Source organism: Vipera berus, assembly GCF_964194415.1.
Source record: "Vipera berus genome assembly, chromosome: 4".
Classification (NCBI taxonomy): Eukaryota; Metazoa; Chordata; class Lepidosauria; order Squamata; family Viperidae; genus Vipera; species Vipera berus.
This window is the reverse complement of record NC_138206.1, coordinates 10840805-10857205: the sequence shown is the minus strand read 5'-3', so window position 1 is coordinate 10857205 and position 16401 is coordinate 10840805. Positions and strand designations below refer to the sequence as shown.

General features: G+C 41.3%; 1 protein-coding gene across 1 annotated transcript; it reads right to left on the bottom strand.

The window, feature by feature from the left end:
- Positions 1-1130: 1130 nt before the first annotated feature.
- On the bottom strand, positions 1131-16239 carry LOC308667389 (putative N-acetylated-alpha-linked acidic dipeptidase). Its single transcript, XM_081326590.1, has 8 exons — positions 16180-16239; positions 12884-12951; positions 9530-9621; positions 7932-8022; positions 5155-5419; positions 3116-3197; positions 2806-2898; positions 1131-1499 (listed from the first exon to the last, which is right to left on the bottom strand). Exons 2-8 carry the CDS (start codon positions 12914-12916, stop codon positions 1259-1261), a joined length of 897 nt encoding a protein of 298 aa, XP_081182716.1. The 5' UTR covers positions 12917-12951; positions 16180-16239; the 3' UTR covers positions 1131-1258.
- Positions 16240-16401: the final 162 nt, after the last annotated feature.

Here is a 16401-nt window from a genome sequence, read left to right as displayed (position 1 = left end):
AGAAATTGTTAGCGTCCCAAAGAAACTGTTCTTTGTGATCCTCTTCCCATGTAAGCAAGGGGCAGTTAAGCTTATATTTCAGCGTACCAAATCCTCATTCAGGAACTCGGCCATTTTGCTAGAGATGAATATTTGATCTCAGTGGCGTCCATGGTTTCAGCCAACTTCCTGATCTTTGGAAGCTGAGATTGGGGTGGGAAAGTAGGAACCCCTTTGTGACTTGTGGACTTCAACTCCCAGAATTCCCGAGCCAGTCATGAACACTTCATGAACTGAAGAAGCTTCTTGGATGAGAAGCAAAAATGAAGAAAGAAGGTTGTGGTTTATTGGAAGCTCTGTGCATTGAGCCCTGTGCGGCCTAGTGGTTAAAGTGCAGTATTGCAGGCAAACTCTGCCCACAGCCTGGAGTTCGATCATGACCACCTCAAGGCTGACTCAGCCTTCCATCCTTCTGAGGTCGGTAAAATGAGGACCCAGATTGTTGGGGGTAATAGGCTGACTCTGTAAATCACCCAGAGAGTTCTGAAAAGTGCTATGGGGCTGTATATAAACCTAAATGGTATTGCTATTGCTAATATGACAAAAGCACCATTTGCTTGTTCCAGTCCTGGTTGTGATAGTAAGTTGAGGATTACCTTTATAGGCATTGTTAGAAATCAGGCTGGGGTCAATGGGTCTCCCCTGAGGTTGGATTTGGACAAAAGATCAAGGTGGCAGCAATGATTATCCAATTAAAGCACCGCCCTCTTTTTTGCCTGCATTGTCCATGCAACCTATGGAACCATGGCATGTTGCACGTCCAGTGCATACAAAAAGGAGATGGAGCTTCAACTCCATAGATGCCCTCACTCCACCAAATGTCATTTAAATCCACGAAGACCTCCAGCATGGCGGAAGTATAGAATAAAGTGATTAAAAAGAAAATAATGTGGTGCTTTAATTGTCTTTTAAAGGGGAATTATTGTGTTTCTTACTGAATCCTGTATTTTGTTCACTGGCTGTGTTTTAATTATGTGAGCTGCTCAGAGTCACAGATGTGGGATGGGCAGCTATATAGAATGAATGAATAAATGAATGAATGAATGAATAAACGAACAAACAAACAAGAAAAGCATTTTTTTTCCAAAATACATGGAGGTTTTTTGAAACTACAATAAATGAAACTTAATCACAATGCATTCCGTAACAAAAAAACATCCTTGGGTATCAACAAAATCAGTAGGGCTTCTTTTGCATCCATTATTTTATTTTTGAGAAGTTAAGTGTGACTCTGTTGGACCTTGCTTGGCAATTCCTCACTTGCATCCCCACAGGGCGTTTCATTCAGTGTCCCGGCTGCAGCTCTCACGGTGAAAGAAGCGATGAAGATCTGCTTCTTAACTTCTGACCAGGCTTTCTGTTGGTCTGCCTTATTATCTATGTCAAATAGGGCATCATAGATCCCGGGGAAGGACACTCCAGCATACTTGTTGTGACTGTTTGGAGCAAAGATGATGTGTCTAGAAAAGGGCAGTAAGGTCAATTGGCCATTGGAATCCCATTATTTAGAACAAAAGTTCTCGAGGTTTGAAATAAATCAGCATTCACTAACCTGCTGCCTTCAAAACATCAAGAAGAACTTAACTGAATCAGGCAAAAACAAAACACAACGCTCACCTAGTCTACATTCGGTGTCCCATAATCAACAACCAGATGCGTTCGGGAAACTAACCGGATTAGATTGGTAGGTAAAAGATCTCTTTTGAAGAAGAATTTAAGATTTGTTTTTAAGCAGCATTTCAAAGGAGACACCATTGTCTTTATACCTGATAGAAGGGCCTCCACCGTTTATTTAGATTTCATTGGCTTTCAGGCAAATATATGGAAGTTTTCCCAAACAAAACCAACATGTCATGATGGATAAGGCAATTTGTTAGGTTAAAAAATTGCCTGCAAACCAATGTCCGCATTTCCTGCGTCGGATGAGGAGAGCCCATCTTTCTCCTTCTGTCCTGGCCACGTTTTGCAGAGGCACGACTGAGAGCATTTTTAACAAACTGCAACACTGTTTGGTTTGGTGATAGCAGAGCCTCAGACAGAAAGTCCATATAGAGAGTGGTAAGGACAGCTGAGAAGATGATAGGAAGTTCGTTTCCCGTTATTCAGGACGCTGCTTATAAGTGCTAAGCACTTAGAGCTCGAAGCATTGTTAGAGACCCCACACACCCGCTTTATGGTCTGTTTCTGTTGCTCCCCTCTGGGAGGAGGTTTCGAAGTATTTATAGCAGGACTACCAGATTCTGTTAACAGATTTGTTCCCTAGGCCATCCATCTGATAAACTCGCAAGATTCTTTTTTTCTCGCCATGTATATATACACATCTGAACTAGACTGTGTTATTTCTCTGGGTCACATAAGTGTGCGTATGTGGGTATATGCATATTTTATTTTATTTTTTGTTATGTTTATGCAGTGTATATTGGAGGTGGTTATCCTTTGAGAGCTGTATGCAACAAAATCTCATTTTAATGTTTGCTGATCAGTGTGCATTTAAAGTGATAATAAAGTTATTATTCTATTCTATTGTTCTAACTTTGAAGGCCATCAGTTGGGAGACCAGTGGACTTCTTTAACTGTTGGGTGGTCACTATGAGAACATATTGTGGACTAGACGGAGGAGTCTAGTGAAAAAGGGCACTGCTTGTGTTCTTACGATATATATAAGGACTTTTAAGACTGGAAGAATGGAAAGAAGGTTGACAAGCCACCTTGAATCATTGGGTTAAGTTGGGTGTCTATAGAAGAAATAATTTTTTTTCTCCTTACCTATAAAATGGTCTGCCAGGCAATCCAAGAGGATCAATAAATGCTCTTTCCAAGAACATCAATTGATCATTCCAAGATCTTACTTCAATTGGGCTGGAAATTAAACAATTGAAATAACCATGTTAGAGGGAACATGACTTCTGATCAGGATGCACAGACTTTTGAAAGCCAAGCAAAGGAAAGAGAAGAATATTTTAACCAGACTTTCTCAGGCTAGAGCTTGCAAGGATCCCTTAAACTTCAATTAATATTAGGCGAATGGAGGCTATGGCTATCTTGTCTGAATGACCACAAAAATTAGGAGACTTACTTATTGATGTCCACTAATTGAAGTCTGCGGTGAAAGTCATCAGCAACTTCTGAAAAAGTCTTTATGGAATCTCGAAGCAAAACTGGAGTAATGCAGGAGAGAAAATGCTAAATTATGAGACTCTTACTTTTATGGTTTCCATAAAATTAGCTCAGGTGTAGAGAACCTGAGTCACTGAAGCAGTAGGCGTGAGCTTAAATGGACTCCAGAAGATGGTAGAGGACAGGAAGGCCTGGAGGAACATTGTCCATAGGGTCGCGATGGGTCGGACACGACTTTGCAACTAACAACAAGAGAACCTGTGGCTCTCCAGATGTTGAATGATAGCTCTCACATCCCTTATTACCCATGCTGTTTAGAGGTATGAGAACTGTAATTCAGAATTTTCCATAATGGCCCAGCTAGCTGGAATTCTGAGACAGTGCTGCCACTGAGGAAGTAATTGTATTATGGCAGGAAGCCCATGTAAACAAGCACTAGGAAGAGGTCAACAATTATTCACTCTAAGGTCATCTTTGTCTCACAGCAGTTAACTGAAAAAAACAAAGAGTTATTTGGCAAACCAAGGTGACTGGGTTAGCCGTTGCTGATGGGATAGGAGAAGACTAAGAAGTGCATGACAGAGTCTTTTTTGTATCTTGTTAGTTAATCTCTTGCCTTTGGGTGCAGTGGCTGCACTTGAAATATGAATTATCTGCACCTTTGTTCATATTTTATGTACATGGAATTGGAAAGGGGGATGTTGGAAGCAGCAAATAGGACTGTCTATGTTTATAAGGATAGTAATTCTGTTTTAACGGCTTGCCTCCAGTCCTGCCGATGGTGATATATCCTATATATAAGCCATTTATACTCGCAATCTTGTTGCAGCCTTCGCATCTTGTGGCATTAGTGTCATGAAATATTTTTTTTTAAAAAAAAATCCATTTATATCTCGCCCTTCTCTGAAAACTCAGGGCGGCTTTACAAACTTAGCAGTAGCCTTCATTCTATGTATATGCCTGCTTGTTAGGGCTTTCACACACACCCCAGCGGCATTATTACAAAGTCAGCTTAATTGCCCCCAACAATCTGGGTCCTCATTTTACCTACCTCGGAAGGATGGAAGGCTGAGTCAACCTTGAGCCTGGTGGGACTCGAACCTGCACTAATTGCAGGCAGCTGGTGTTACTTAAGGAGGCATCAGCCCACTGCTCCACCAAGGCAGTGGGCTAATTTCATTTGCTTTTTTCCCCCCCTGAATCTATTATTTGCTTCATGGAATGACTCTAGGTCTAAAGTAGCGTTAGGACTTTCCTGAAATCACAAGCAGGGACAAACTTTAGATCTCGATTCCCTGATATTAATCTTCAATTTTTTGAGGTAATAGTCTTGAACAAAGTTCACAATATATCTGGAGCTCAAACAGTTGTGGTAAGCATTTCCCTTTTCCCTAACTTATTTAGCTGAAACAGTGAGGAGGTTACACCAAAAAGGATTCAATTGACTCAGTCAATTAACTCTAACCTCAAAGGCCCACAGGGATACACAAGTTCCTGCACCCAGCCAAGGGAGTCATTTTGCATATTCAACGTTTCAAGAAAAAAGAGTTGGAGAGAAAGTGGGGAAGTGGTGGGGAATGGGATTCCAGGAAATACAAGTAGCCCTCAACTTACAACTATTTGGTAAGTGACTGTTCGAAAAAATTTAAAAAATTTACTTACAACTTACTCTTGCACTTACCACCTTCCCAGCATCCCCACGGTCACGTGATCACAATTTGGCCCCTTGGCAACCAACATGTATTTGGGAGAGAAAGAAGGGCTAGCTTCACCCACAAGAAGCCCACAAGGATCAAAAACGCCCATAATTAATATGTTTTGAAGAAATGTGAGGAAGCTCTAACCAAAGAATTCTATTGTTGTTTTGCAATAGTCAGATTTTGTTTTTCCCTGATTGCATGAGAACTCACTTTCACAACAAGTAGATCAAAGGCATTGGGGAGGGATGCTGTGTGTTATTGAAGATCCTACCTTGATGTTGGAGATTGGTCTGCTTACCTAATGATACATTGTGTGCATCCATCGCTGCCTGATACTTCATTGTTAGGTTGTAAATGACATCAACATAGCTATTAAGTGCCTTGGCGTAATCTCTGCAGTCAAAGGGAAGGGTGACCGCATCAGCCAGCTCAAACACCAGCCCTCCTCGCACTTGGGCCACCGCCAAATGGTTCTTGAAAGTTGGGTCATAAAACTTTTCCACAATCTCGTATGTCTCATAGACACTGTGATAAACTGGGTAGCTGCTGAACTTGTCCACTTTCTGGAAAGAAAGATGTCAGTATATTTTTGGTTTTGTTTTGGTAATTTAACAATGCCCGTAGATGAAGAAGTAGGGTTTGCACAATGTATCCAACACTTCAATTAGAAAAATAAAATTGCTGTGTGCACAGATCTGTCCTAAGAGCTAATACAGTGTTTCCCAACCTTAGGAACTTGAAGATGCGTGGACTTCAACTCCCAGAATTCCCCAGCCAGCATAGCTGGCTGGGGAATTCTGGGAGTTGAAGTCCACGCATCTTCAAGTTCCTAAGGTTGGGAAACGCTGAGCTAATATACACTGTAGCTGAACTTGATGATCTGGATTGCAAATATGCTAAAATGGATTACCAGATGCAATAATAATAATAATAATAATAATAATAATAATAATAATAATAATAATAATAATAATAATAATAATAATAATAATAATAATAATAATAATAATAATAATAATAATAATAATAATAATTTAATTTCTATACCGCCCTTCTCCCGCACTATCATTTCAACTTATATCTCGCTTGCATTGCATTAATTAAATTATTTCCCAGGGTTGAATCCTTTGCTCCTTGCAAATGATAATTTGTTAATTTGGAGAGGAGCTCCTTTTTCTTATTCTTTTATAAATAACTCAAAGCACTGGACAAACCTGATACTCCTTCCTCCTCCTATTTTTCTCCCAACAATATCCTTCTGAGATGAGTTGGACTTAGAGGGAGTGACTGGCTTAAAGTCGCCCAGCTAGCTTTTGTGGCTAACACAGGACTCGAACTTACAGTCTTGCTACCTGGGGTATTCTGGGAGTTGAAGTCCACACGTCTAACAGTTGCCAAATTTGAGAAACACTAGTGTTATATGAAGGAATGCGGTGGCTCAGTGGGTTAGCACGCTGAGCTTGTCGATCAGAAGATCGGCAGTTTGGCGGGTCGAATTACGAGTGCTGTGTAACAGAGTGAGCGCCTGTTACTCGTCCCAGCTTCTGCCCACCTAGCAGTTCGAAAGCACGTAAAAAAGGCAAGTAGAAAAATAGGGACCACTACGGTGGGAAGGTAACAGCGTTCCGTGCGCCCTTGGCATCTAGTCATGCCAGCCACATGACCACAGAGACGTCCTCAGACAAGCGCTGGCTCTTCGGCTTTGAAACAGAGATGAGCACCGGCCCCTAGAGTTGGAAACGACTAGCATGCATGTGCGGGGGAACCTTTAACTTTACCTTTACCTTTTAGTGTTATATGAGCTAGATCATTTTCTTCAATCTTCCTTTATTATGTTGCTTCTTTTACTCTGTATTTTTATTATCATGATTGTGTATTTATTTCTTTATTTTGCTTGTTATTTCTTGTTATTGGGCCTTTGACTGTAAATCAATCAATAAATAAGAAAAGTGATTTAATAAGCAGCTTTGTAGATCTTTAATATCTAGTTTTATAGCTAGATGGTATAAGCTATAAGGTGGAACCCAAATTATATTTTACTTAGCACAGTATCGTCTTGGGCTTTCTGAACAATTGGGAAATACTTGAGATAAGAAAAATGGACTTTCACAGGTAGTAATAATGATAATAATAAGTTGGAAGGGACCTTGGAGGTCATCTAGTCCAACCCCCTGCTAAGGCAGGAAAACCTATGCCATTTCAGACAAATGGCTGTCCAGTCTCTTCTTAAAAACTTCCAGTGTTGGAGCATTCACCACTTCTGGAGGCAGGTTGTTCCACTGGTTAGTTGTTCTAACTGTCAGGAAGTTTCTCCTTAGTTCTAGGTTGCTTCTCTCTTTGATTAGCTTCCATCCATTGCTTCTTGTCCTGCCTTCAGGTGCTTTGGAGAATAGCCTGACTCCCTCTTCTTTGGGGCAGCCCCTGAGATATTGGAACACTGCTGTCATGTCACCCCTCACCCTTCTCTTCATTAAACTACACATACCCAATTCCATCAACCGTTCCCTATATGTTTTAGCCTCCAGTCCCCCAATCATCTTTGTTGTTCTTCTCTGTACCCTTTCTAGAGTCTCAACATCTTTTTTACATCGTGGTGACCAAAACTGGATGCAGTATTCCAGGTGTGGCCTTACCAAGGTAATTCTTATCTTTGAACTGGAAAGATTTCAGATTCTTCATATGGAATTCTTGCAGCTTTTTCTGTTTGGGCATTTTTCAGATGTCCTTCACTGCAGTTCCCATAATCCGCAGCCAACATCTGGAGAGTTTTATGTTGCAGAAGGCAGTTTCAATTAGATTTCTTCATGCTATTCTTTGAACAGAGATCAGGTTTAGTGGTTAAGGAACCAGACTAGAACTCAGGAGACCGTTAGTTCTAGTTCTGTTTTGAGTACATACAAAGCCATCTGGGAAATCTTAAGCCAGTCGCTCCCTCTCATCCCTAGGAAGGAGGCAATGGCAAATCACTTCCAAAATCTTCCCAGGAAATCTGCAGGGACTGGTCCAGGCAGTCAACAGCTGTCAACACTGACTTGAAGACACCACCCTCCCAAAAAATTATTTGAACACACTTACAAAGTTTTTAGTGTAACGGGCTCTACCAGAAGCAATTCCCAATCTTTGGAAAAAGACTTCAAAGTCATTGCCAGAACCCAGTTTGTTTATCCTGTTGGAAATAAAAAAGGGAGGGGAAGGGGAACGCGTGGTGTAAGAAAATTTAAAATTATTATTTTAATGTGAGACACTAGAGATCTCAAAAAGTTTCTGAATAATAATAATAATAAAATAATAATAATAATAATAATAATAATAATAATAATAATAATAATAATAATAATAATAATAATAATAATGATGATGATGATGATGTTGGAAGGGACCTTGGAGGTCATCTAGTCCAACCCCCTGCTCAGGCAGGAAACCATTTTGGACAAATAGCTGTCCAATCTCGTCTTAAAAACTTCCAGTGTTGGAGTATTCACCGCTTCTGGAGGCAGGTTGTTCCACTGGTTAATTGTTCTGACTGTCAGGAAGTTTCTCCTTAGTTCTAGGTTGCTTCTCTCCTTGATTAGTTTTCATCCGTTGCTTCTTGTCCTGCCTTCTGGTGCTTCGGAGAATAGCTTGACTCCCTCTTCTTTGGGGCAGCCCCTGAGATATTGGAACACTGCTATCATGTCTCCCCTTGTCCTTCTCTTCATTAAACTAGATATACCCAATTCCAGCAACCGTTCCTTATATGTTTTAGCCTCCAGTCCTCCAATCATCATTGTTGCTCTTCTCTGTACTCTTTCTAGAGTCTCAACATCTTTTTTAGATTGTGGTGAGCAAAACTGGATGAAGTATTCCAAGTGTGGCCTTACCAAGGCATTGTAAAGTGGTATTAACACTTCACGTGATCTTGATTCTATCCCTCTGTTAATGCAGCCTAGCACTGAGTTGGCTTTTTTGGCAGCTGCAGCACACGGCTGGCTGATATTGAAGTGATTGTCCACTAGAACTCCAAGATCCCTCTCATAGTTACGGTACTAGCATCTCCATCTCCTTTCTTCTCTTTTTATATACTTTATAAAGCTGACTTTATCTTTTAGAGAAGAAAGAGGGTAAGAAACTGGGCGGTCTAGTGTGTAGATCAGAGGGGGGGGTGGAAGTTGGATGCATATCTGCATATGTTCTGAAAAGTAGGTGTGGGGACACACTTTTTTGTCCCAGCCAAATTGAATAACTTTGCCTGAGCAATGGATCTACACAACTTTTCTACTATGAGCATCATGTGGAAGAATACTCACTTTATTTATTTCATTTATTTATTAGATTTGTATCCTGCCTTTATTACTTTGTAAGTATAGCTCAAGGCAGCAAACATACATAATTGTTCTTCCCCCTCCTGTTTTTTCCCCCCACAACAACCCAGTGAGGTGGGTTGGGCTGATAGAAAATAACTGGCCCAAAGTCACCCAGGCCTCTTTCATGCCTATGGCTAAACTAGAACTCCCAGCCTCCTGCTTTTTAGGCCAGCACCTTAACCAGTACACCAAACTGGCTCTTCTGCTTTCTATCTTCCAGAACAGATCCCAGTGTATTTGGACTTTCACTTTTGTATTTGCATCTCAGCTGCTACCAAAAATCCACGCCCTTCTCCTCTGATTTTTTACCTTTCCCATTTTGGCATTTACCTTGGGAAGCCTTTATATTCCCTTGATGGGTTTTTCTCATACCAGCTTTCAAAAAGAGATTTGCCTTCAAATCCTTCGTCAGGGCTTGGTATCTAAGAAGATATGCAGTGGGTTAATGAAACTTTAGAATAAAAGGATGGCCTACCATTATTACCAAGCGCCATAGTGGCACAGTGGTTAGAATGCAGTATTGCAAGCTAACTCTGCCAACTCCCAGCAGTTCGATCCTGACCGGCTCAAGGTCGACTCAGCCTTGCATCCTTCCGAGGTCGATAAAATGAAGACCCAGATAGTTGGGGGCAAATATGCTGACTCTGTAAACCGCTTAGAGAGGGCTGTAAAGTACTGTGAAGCGGTATATAAGTCTAAGTGTTCTTGCTCTTGCTAACTTTTTCAAGAAAATTGGGAGCATGAATACATTGCACACCTGTCTGGAGCCATGTGACCCCAGGAAAAGGTGCTGTTGCTTTTCCATGTTGCAAACAGATGCTATATTTGCAATCCTGTGTGCTCCAAAACAACCTTTGGAGATTGAATCTTAAGTGCTGTGTGTATTTAATGTTGCAAGGGTCTTCCTCCAGTTTATATTATACAACTCCCACAATGCCCAGGGGGTGTTATTTTGGAATCCAATGCATGTGGACAGCACCACACTGAAGGAGGCTGGTGTCTGACACAACATGCTTTTGTAGTCATAGATTGTGGGCTACAAGCTATCTTACCTACTTAATCACGAGGGCAACCCCCTACGCAAAATTAGATTTGCTGATACTGTATTCCTAAGCTACCAGCTTTGGTGCACCATCATTATCCAAACCACATGATTCTTATTTTTCAAGGTACCGTATTATTTACGTACCTAACAGGAAAGTGGTTGGGTTTAATTATTGTTATTCAGGAAGGCCTCTTTTTCTTAGACAAAGTATGAGCTCAACTGAAAATCACGCTCAAACACACTCTATTGTCCAGTCTAGAAGGACATTCCAACCAGGCCAGTGATTCTCAACCTCAGCAAGTTTAAGAAATGTGGACTTCAGCTTCCAGAATTCCCCAGCCAGCATGTTGAAGTCCATACATCTTTCAGTCACTGAGGTTGAGAAATCCTGTTTGAGATCAACTTGAGCTGCAGATATCAATTCTGCCCTTTGAGTCTTTAATCGTCTCATGTTGAGATTTCAAGATTAAACTCGTACAGGCTAACTCTGCCAACTGCCAGCAGTTCGATCTTGAAATTGCAGGATTTCCCTCCAGATCTTCAGCATGACCCTAAGAAAATATATGTTTGGCTTAATGCTATACATCTTTATGCTCTAAATTGCCTTCCAATTGGAAATATTGCCCCGAAATACAATCTATGCCAAAAATCTGCAAACTTAGCAACTTTAAGACTTGTGGACTTCAGCTCCCAGAATTCTCTAGCCAGCTGGCTGGGGAATTCTGGGAGCTGAAGTCCATAAATCTTACGGTTACCAAGTTTGGAGGTCCCTGGTCTATGCTCTTATCTTATCTTTTTCCAGAAAAGACTCCTATTTATGAAAGGGAGCCATTTTCCAGCCCGTTGAAAAAGTTTGCAAGTGTAGAATTGGGGTGGGTGGGGGGTTATATTCTTCTTTGCCACATTAAAGGTCTGAACATTCTGACATCAGGTTTTATTTAGTTAATTTATTCTACTTTTTAAAAGTTCCTCGTGGCTGGAAAATGGGTTCCAACATCTTGGTTGGGATATTATTTACTTCTTGATTATTGGTCTAGACTGGCGAACCTTTTAGAGACCAAGTGCCCAAACTGCAACCCAAAACCCACTTATGTATCGTCGGGTGCTGGGTGGGCGTGGCCCATTGGCTGGGTGTGGCCCATTGGCTGGGTGTGGCCAGTTGGGTGAACATGGCTCATTGGGTGGGCGTGGCTGTGGTGGTAATGGCAGACTGGGTGGGACTAAAAAGTTCAATCAATCAATTCCAACTTTGCGAGATCTTTTTTTTCCCCCTTGCGAAGTTGAAATTGATTGATTGAACTTTTTTTTATTTTGCACACAGCGGTGGAGGCCTAAAGCGAAAAGGTGTTATAAAACCCAGCTGATGGCCTAGGACTGGGGCGATGGCATGTGTGCCCATAGAGAGGGCTCTGCGTGCCACCTGTGGCACGTGTGCCATAGGCTCGCCACCACGGGAGAGTTAATCTTGGGGTAGATACCCCAATCAAGGAACTACCAACTCAAGCAAGCTAAGAGCAAACAACAGCCTTACTAAGGAACGGGGGGAAAAATCCCACTAACACTGATAGGGCAAGCTACTAGTGTCAAGCTTGAAGGCTTGCACAATGTTGCCACCCTTACTGCTTCTTAGCTTGCCAACACACTAGGGGGGAAGAGGGCGGGGAATGGAATGCAGACTCCAGACAACAAGAAATCTAACCGTGTGAACCAAGGACGTTTCAGCATGTGTTTACCAACCCACATAGACACTTTCTCATAACAAACTGTTAACACTTGATTAGACAATGTGACAAGCCCTAATAAAGGGAGGGAAAAGTGTGTGTTTTAATTGTAGCAGTTTGCAGGGGAAATAGCCAGAGATGGCTTTGCTTTCAATCGTGCCAAAATGATGTTCTCAGTAAAGTTTTGCATAAAGAGATTGGATCGTCTCATCGGTGGTTACTTGGTTGGGTTTGTTAGGCAGAACCTGGACTACTAGTATATAAAAAGAGAGCAAACCCTATTCCCTTCTAGCACTGATGATGTTATCTAGATGGGTAATGAAACGTCTGCAAGAAAACCACCAAATGCAGAGACCACCAAGGACACCACAACATGGGAAATGTTTCGGAAAAGACCCTCCCCACTTTTCCAGAGACTGAAACGAGAGGAGAGAATACTCTCAGTCTTGCAAGACCGATGCCAGATTTGCAAGGTAGTTCAGAAAAGATGCATACCTGGGTGAACTAATCCTACTTTACGGCAAACCTTCCTCCTCCGTCTCCCAAGGTTATTCTCACATACTATTGCACACGGCCACTTGTAGTTTAGCAAACTAGAGAAATGGAGTCTTTCAGTGAAGAAATGCTGGTGGCAATGTAACCCAGTTATTTTTAAAGAGTTTTGCGAAACCTCACTTTAAAAAAAAAGGGAAAGTTGACATTTTCAGCAGTGTACCAATAAAAGAATGTGCAAATGGGATCCTAAAACACCCGAGGCAGCAGAGATACCCATCTTTGTGGCAGAGAATAGAAACCAGGATGAATCCAGCTAGGTTGAAGATGTGAAGTTCCCAAGAACCTTACAGAGAACTGTTCTGAATTCTTCTCCAAAACTATAAGGTATTGATCTGTGCGCTTGACAGTACATCCACATTTTACCTCTTTAGTTAGATTGTATACCAGGCTATGCATTGATGGGGTACAATCAACTCGAAGGGTGTAGTTGCCTGAAAGAAAAGGACAGTATCTTTACTGTATTTTAGGAGGAATTTTTAAAAAATAAATTGCATTTGGGGGAAACCCAACCAACAAAGTTTGAATGTGGATTTCTATTGCTTTTATGTTTCTGATTTTTTTTAACGCTTTTGGATTATAATAAAATTATACAGTTGGAAGAGACCTTGGGGGTCCTCTAGTCCAACCTCCTGCTCAAGCAGGAGACCCTATATCATTTCAGACAAATGGTTGTCCAATCTTCATATTAAAAACCTCCAGTGTTGGAGGCTGCCACAACTTCTGGAGGTATGTTGTTCCACTGATCAACTTTCAGGAAAATTCTCTTTAATTCTAGGCTGCTTCTCTCCTTGATTAGTTTCCATCCATTGCTTCTTGTTTTGTCTTCAGGTGCTTTGGAGAATAGGTTGACCCCCTCCTCTTTGTGGCAACCCCTCAAATGTTGGAAGAGTGCTACCATGTCACCCCTAGTCCTTCTCTTCATTAGACTAGGAATACTCAGTTCCCGCAGGCTTTCATCATATGTTTCTAACTGTTCTGTCAAGAAATTTGTCCTTAGTTCTTAATTCCTTTAGAGTAAAATCTGTCCAAAGGTATACAAATGTCTATGGTTGTTTAAAAAAAAACTGTATCAAAAATAGTTGAACTGGTTGGATTGGTTTAGCTTATTAGATTCTCTTTTGCTATGAATCCCATACAAGGATTTAGATACCTTATGACGAGGATGCATTACAGGTAGTCTTCAAGTTATGACTGTAATTGAGCCTGGCTATTATGTTTGTAAGTCAAGATGTTCATAAAGTGGGACCCCACAGGACCAGGCTCAAATTAATGAGCGTTTTTGTGGCAGTTAATAAGTGAATGCATTGTTCACTGTGGGGTAGGTTTTGCTAGGAACCAGAAGTGAATATTGTTTTTTTTTGACAAAACCATTGTAAATCATGGACATGTGACCTCAGGGCACTACGAATTGTCATAAAGGCAGCCTGGTTGCCAAGTGGCCAAAATGCAGTCATGTGACTTGGGGTGAATAACATTGGAATGTCAACACTGGGTGATAAATAGTTTTTGGGTAGATGGTGCATCTAACTTCAAATAGTCATTAAGAGATCTATTGTAAGTCAAGGATTTCCTGTACATAAAAAAAAAGATAATGAGAGAGACAAGAAGTGTGATCCTTAAGCTGTGGCTACTTGTGACATTTTAACCTGCATATTCAAGAAGTAATTTCTGGGAAAGTGTTTCTCAACCTCTGCTACTTTAAACTGGGAGAATTTTGGGAATTGAAGTCTGCATGGCTTAAAATTACAGAGGTTGAGAAATACTGATCTAGGTATTACAATTAACATTAGCAATCACAGAATATTCCAAAGAATGTTTCAGAGCTGGCTTAAATCATTTTGTAAAGAATAAAATATCGTCTAGCTGAAAATTTCTACATACCAAAGCCAACAGTGTGGCAGCTGAATTTTACTTATCACAACTCTAGCTTAGCTAAGTTTCAGGAAGCAAGTCATGCTGTATATAAAGCTCTATTCTCCCATTTTTAAAAAAAAATCATTGGAAGGAATAACCAGGAGGAATAATTCGGGATACATTTGCTATGGACGTCGTGTCCTCATTTTAGCCAGAAGAAGAGCTATCTCTGAGCTGTTTCCATGGCCCAGATAAACTTATGTCTGCTGATCAGAAATGGAGGACAAATGAGTAAAACTAATCTCCTTGATTATTTGCTTCCCAAAAGTATCTCCCAATTAGTCAATACTGAGAAGAACCACAAAGATGATTAGGGGACTGAAGGCTAAAGCGTTTGATGAACAGTTGCGGGAATTGGGTATGTCTAGTCTAATGAATATAGGGATGCGGTGGCTCAGTGGGTTAGGACGCTGAGCTTGTTGATCAGAAGGTCGGCAGTTTGGCGGGTTGAATCCCGAGTGCCGCGTAACAGAGTGAGCGCCTGTTACTCGTCCCAGCTTCTGCCAACCTAGCAGTTCGAAAGCACGTAAAAACGCAAGTAGAAAAATAGGGACCACTCCGGTGGGAAGGTAACAGCGTTCCGTGCGCCTTTGGCGTCTAGTCATGCCAGCCACATGACCACGGAGACGTCCTCGGACAAACGCTGGCTCTTCGGCTTTGAAACAGAGATGAGCACCGGCCCCTAGAGTCGGAAACGACTAGCACACATGTGCGGGGGAACCTTTACCTTTACCTTTTTTTAGTCTAATGAAGAAAAGAGGTAACATAATAACAGTGCTCCAATATTTGAGAGGCTGCCACAAAGAAGAGGGGGTCAACCTATTCTCCAAAGCCCAGAAGGGAGGGCAAGAAGAACGGATGGAAACTAAACAAAGGAGAGAAGCAAACTAGAGCTAAGGAGAAATTTCCAGACAGTTGCAACAGTGGAAGAGATTGGACAATCATTTGTCTGAAATGATATAGGGCAGGGGCAAGCAACCTTAGCTCTTTTACAACTCATGGACTTCAACTCCCAGAATTCCTGAGCCAACCATGCTGGCTCAGGAATTCTGGGAGTTGAAGTCCACAAGTCATAATAGAGCCAAGGTTGCCTACCCCTGGTATAGGGTCTCCTGCTTGAGCAGGGGGTTCATAATCATAATCATAATAGTAAAGTTGGCAGGGACCTTGGAGGTCATCTAGTCCAACCCCCTGCTCAGGCAGGAAACCCTATTACCATTTCAGACAAATGGCTGTCCAGTCTCTTCTTAAAAACTTCCAGTGTTGGAGCATTCACCGCTTCTGGAGGCAGGTTGTTCCACTGATTAATTGTTCTAACTGTCAGGAAGTTTCTCCTTAGTTCTAGGTTGCTTCTCTCCTTGACTAGTTTCCATCCGTTGCTTCTTGTCCTGCCTTCAGGTGCTTTGGAGAATAGCTTGACTCCCTCTTCTTTGGGGCAGCCCCTGAGATATTGGAACACTGCTATCATGTCATGTTGGGCTAGAAGACCTCCAAAGTCCCTTCTGTCTTTGTTAATCAGTTATTCTGAGTTAATTTAGGGATCTGAGAGAAACCTCAGACTTGAGTAAACTCCACTTATCTCATATTTCTCATCTAAATTCTGTAAAACAGCATCAACTGAAATCTGATCTTAAATCCATGGGAAAGAAGGTTTGGCCTCACAGGCAAGCTCAGAGGTTTCAAAGCACTTCATCAATTGTTTATCCAACGCATTTCAGAAATGACCAATCACAAGTGTGTGTTACCTTCTATAGAGGAATCAGCATTGATATAGGCCACAGCCCGCTCTTGTAGTATTTTGACATTTTCCTACAATGGAAAGGAGGAATTAAAACTAATTCAGATTAGTGACACAAATATTTCTTTATGGACTACTTTACACATACAGGCAGTCCTCAACTTACAACAGTTCATTTAGTGACCATTTAAAATTTCAATGGCACTGAAAAAAAGCGATTTATAACCAT

What these genes read in the sequence shown, in the direction of transcription:
- LOC308667389 (XM_081326590.1), bottom strand. Translation starts at nt 12,916, where the DNA reads ATGCATAGCCTGGTATACAATCTAACTAAAGAG. An exon ending in TATACAATCTAACTAAAGAG is followed by an intron (nt 9,622 to 12,883) that starts GTAAAATGTGGA and finishes ATATCTTCTTAG; the next exon opens with ATACCAAGCCCTGACGAAGG. An exon ending in CCCGTTACACTAAAAACTTT is followed by an intron (nt 5,420 to 7,931) that starts GTAAGTGTGTTC and finishes CTTTCTTTCCAG; the next exon opens with AAAGTGGACAAGTTCAGCAG.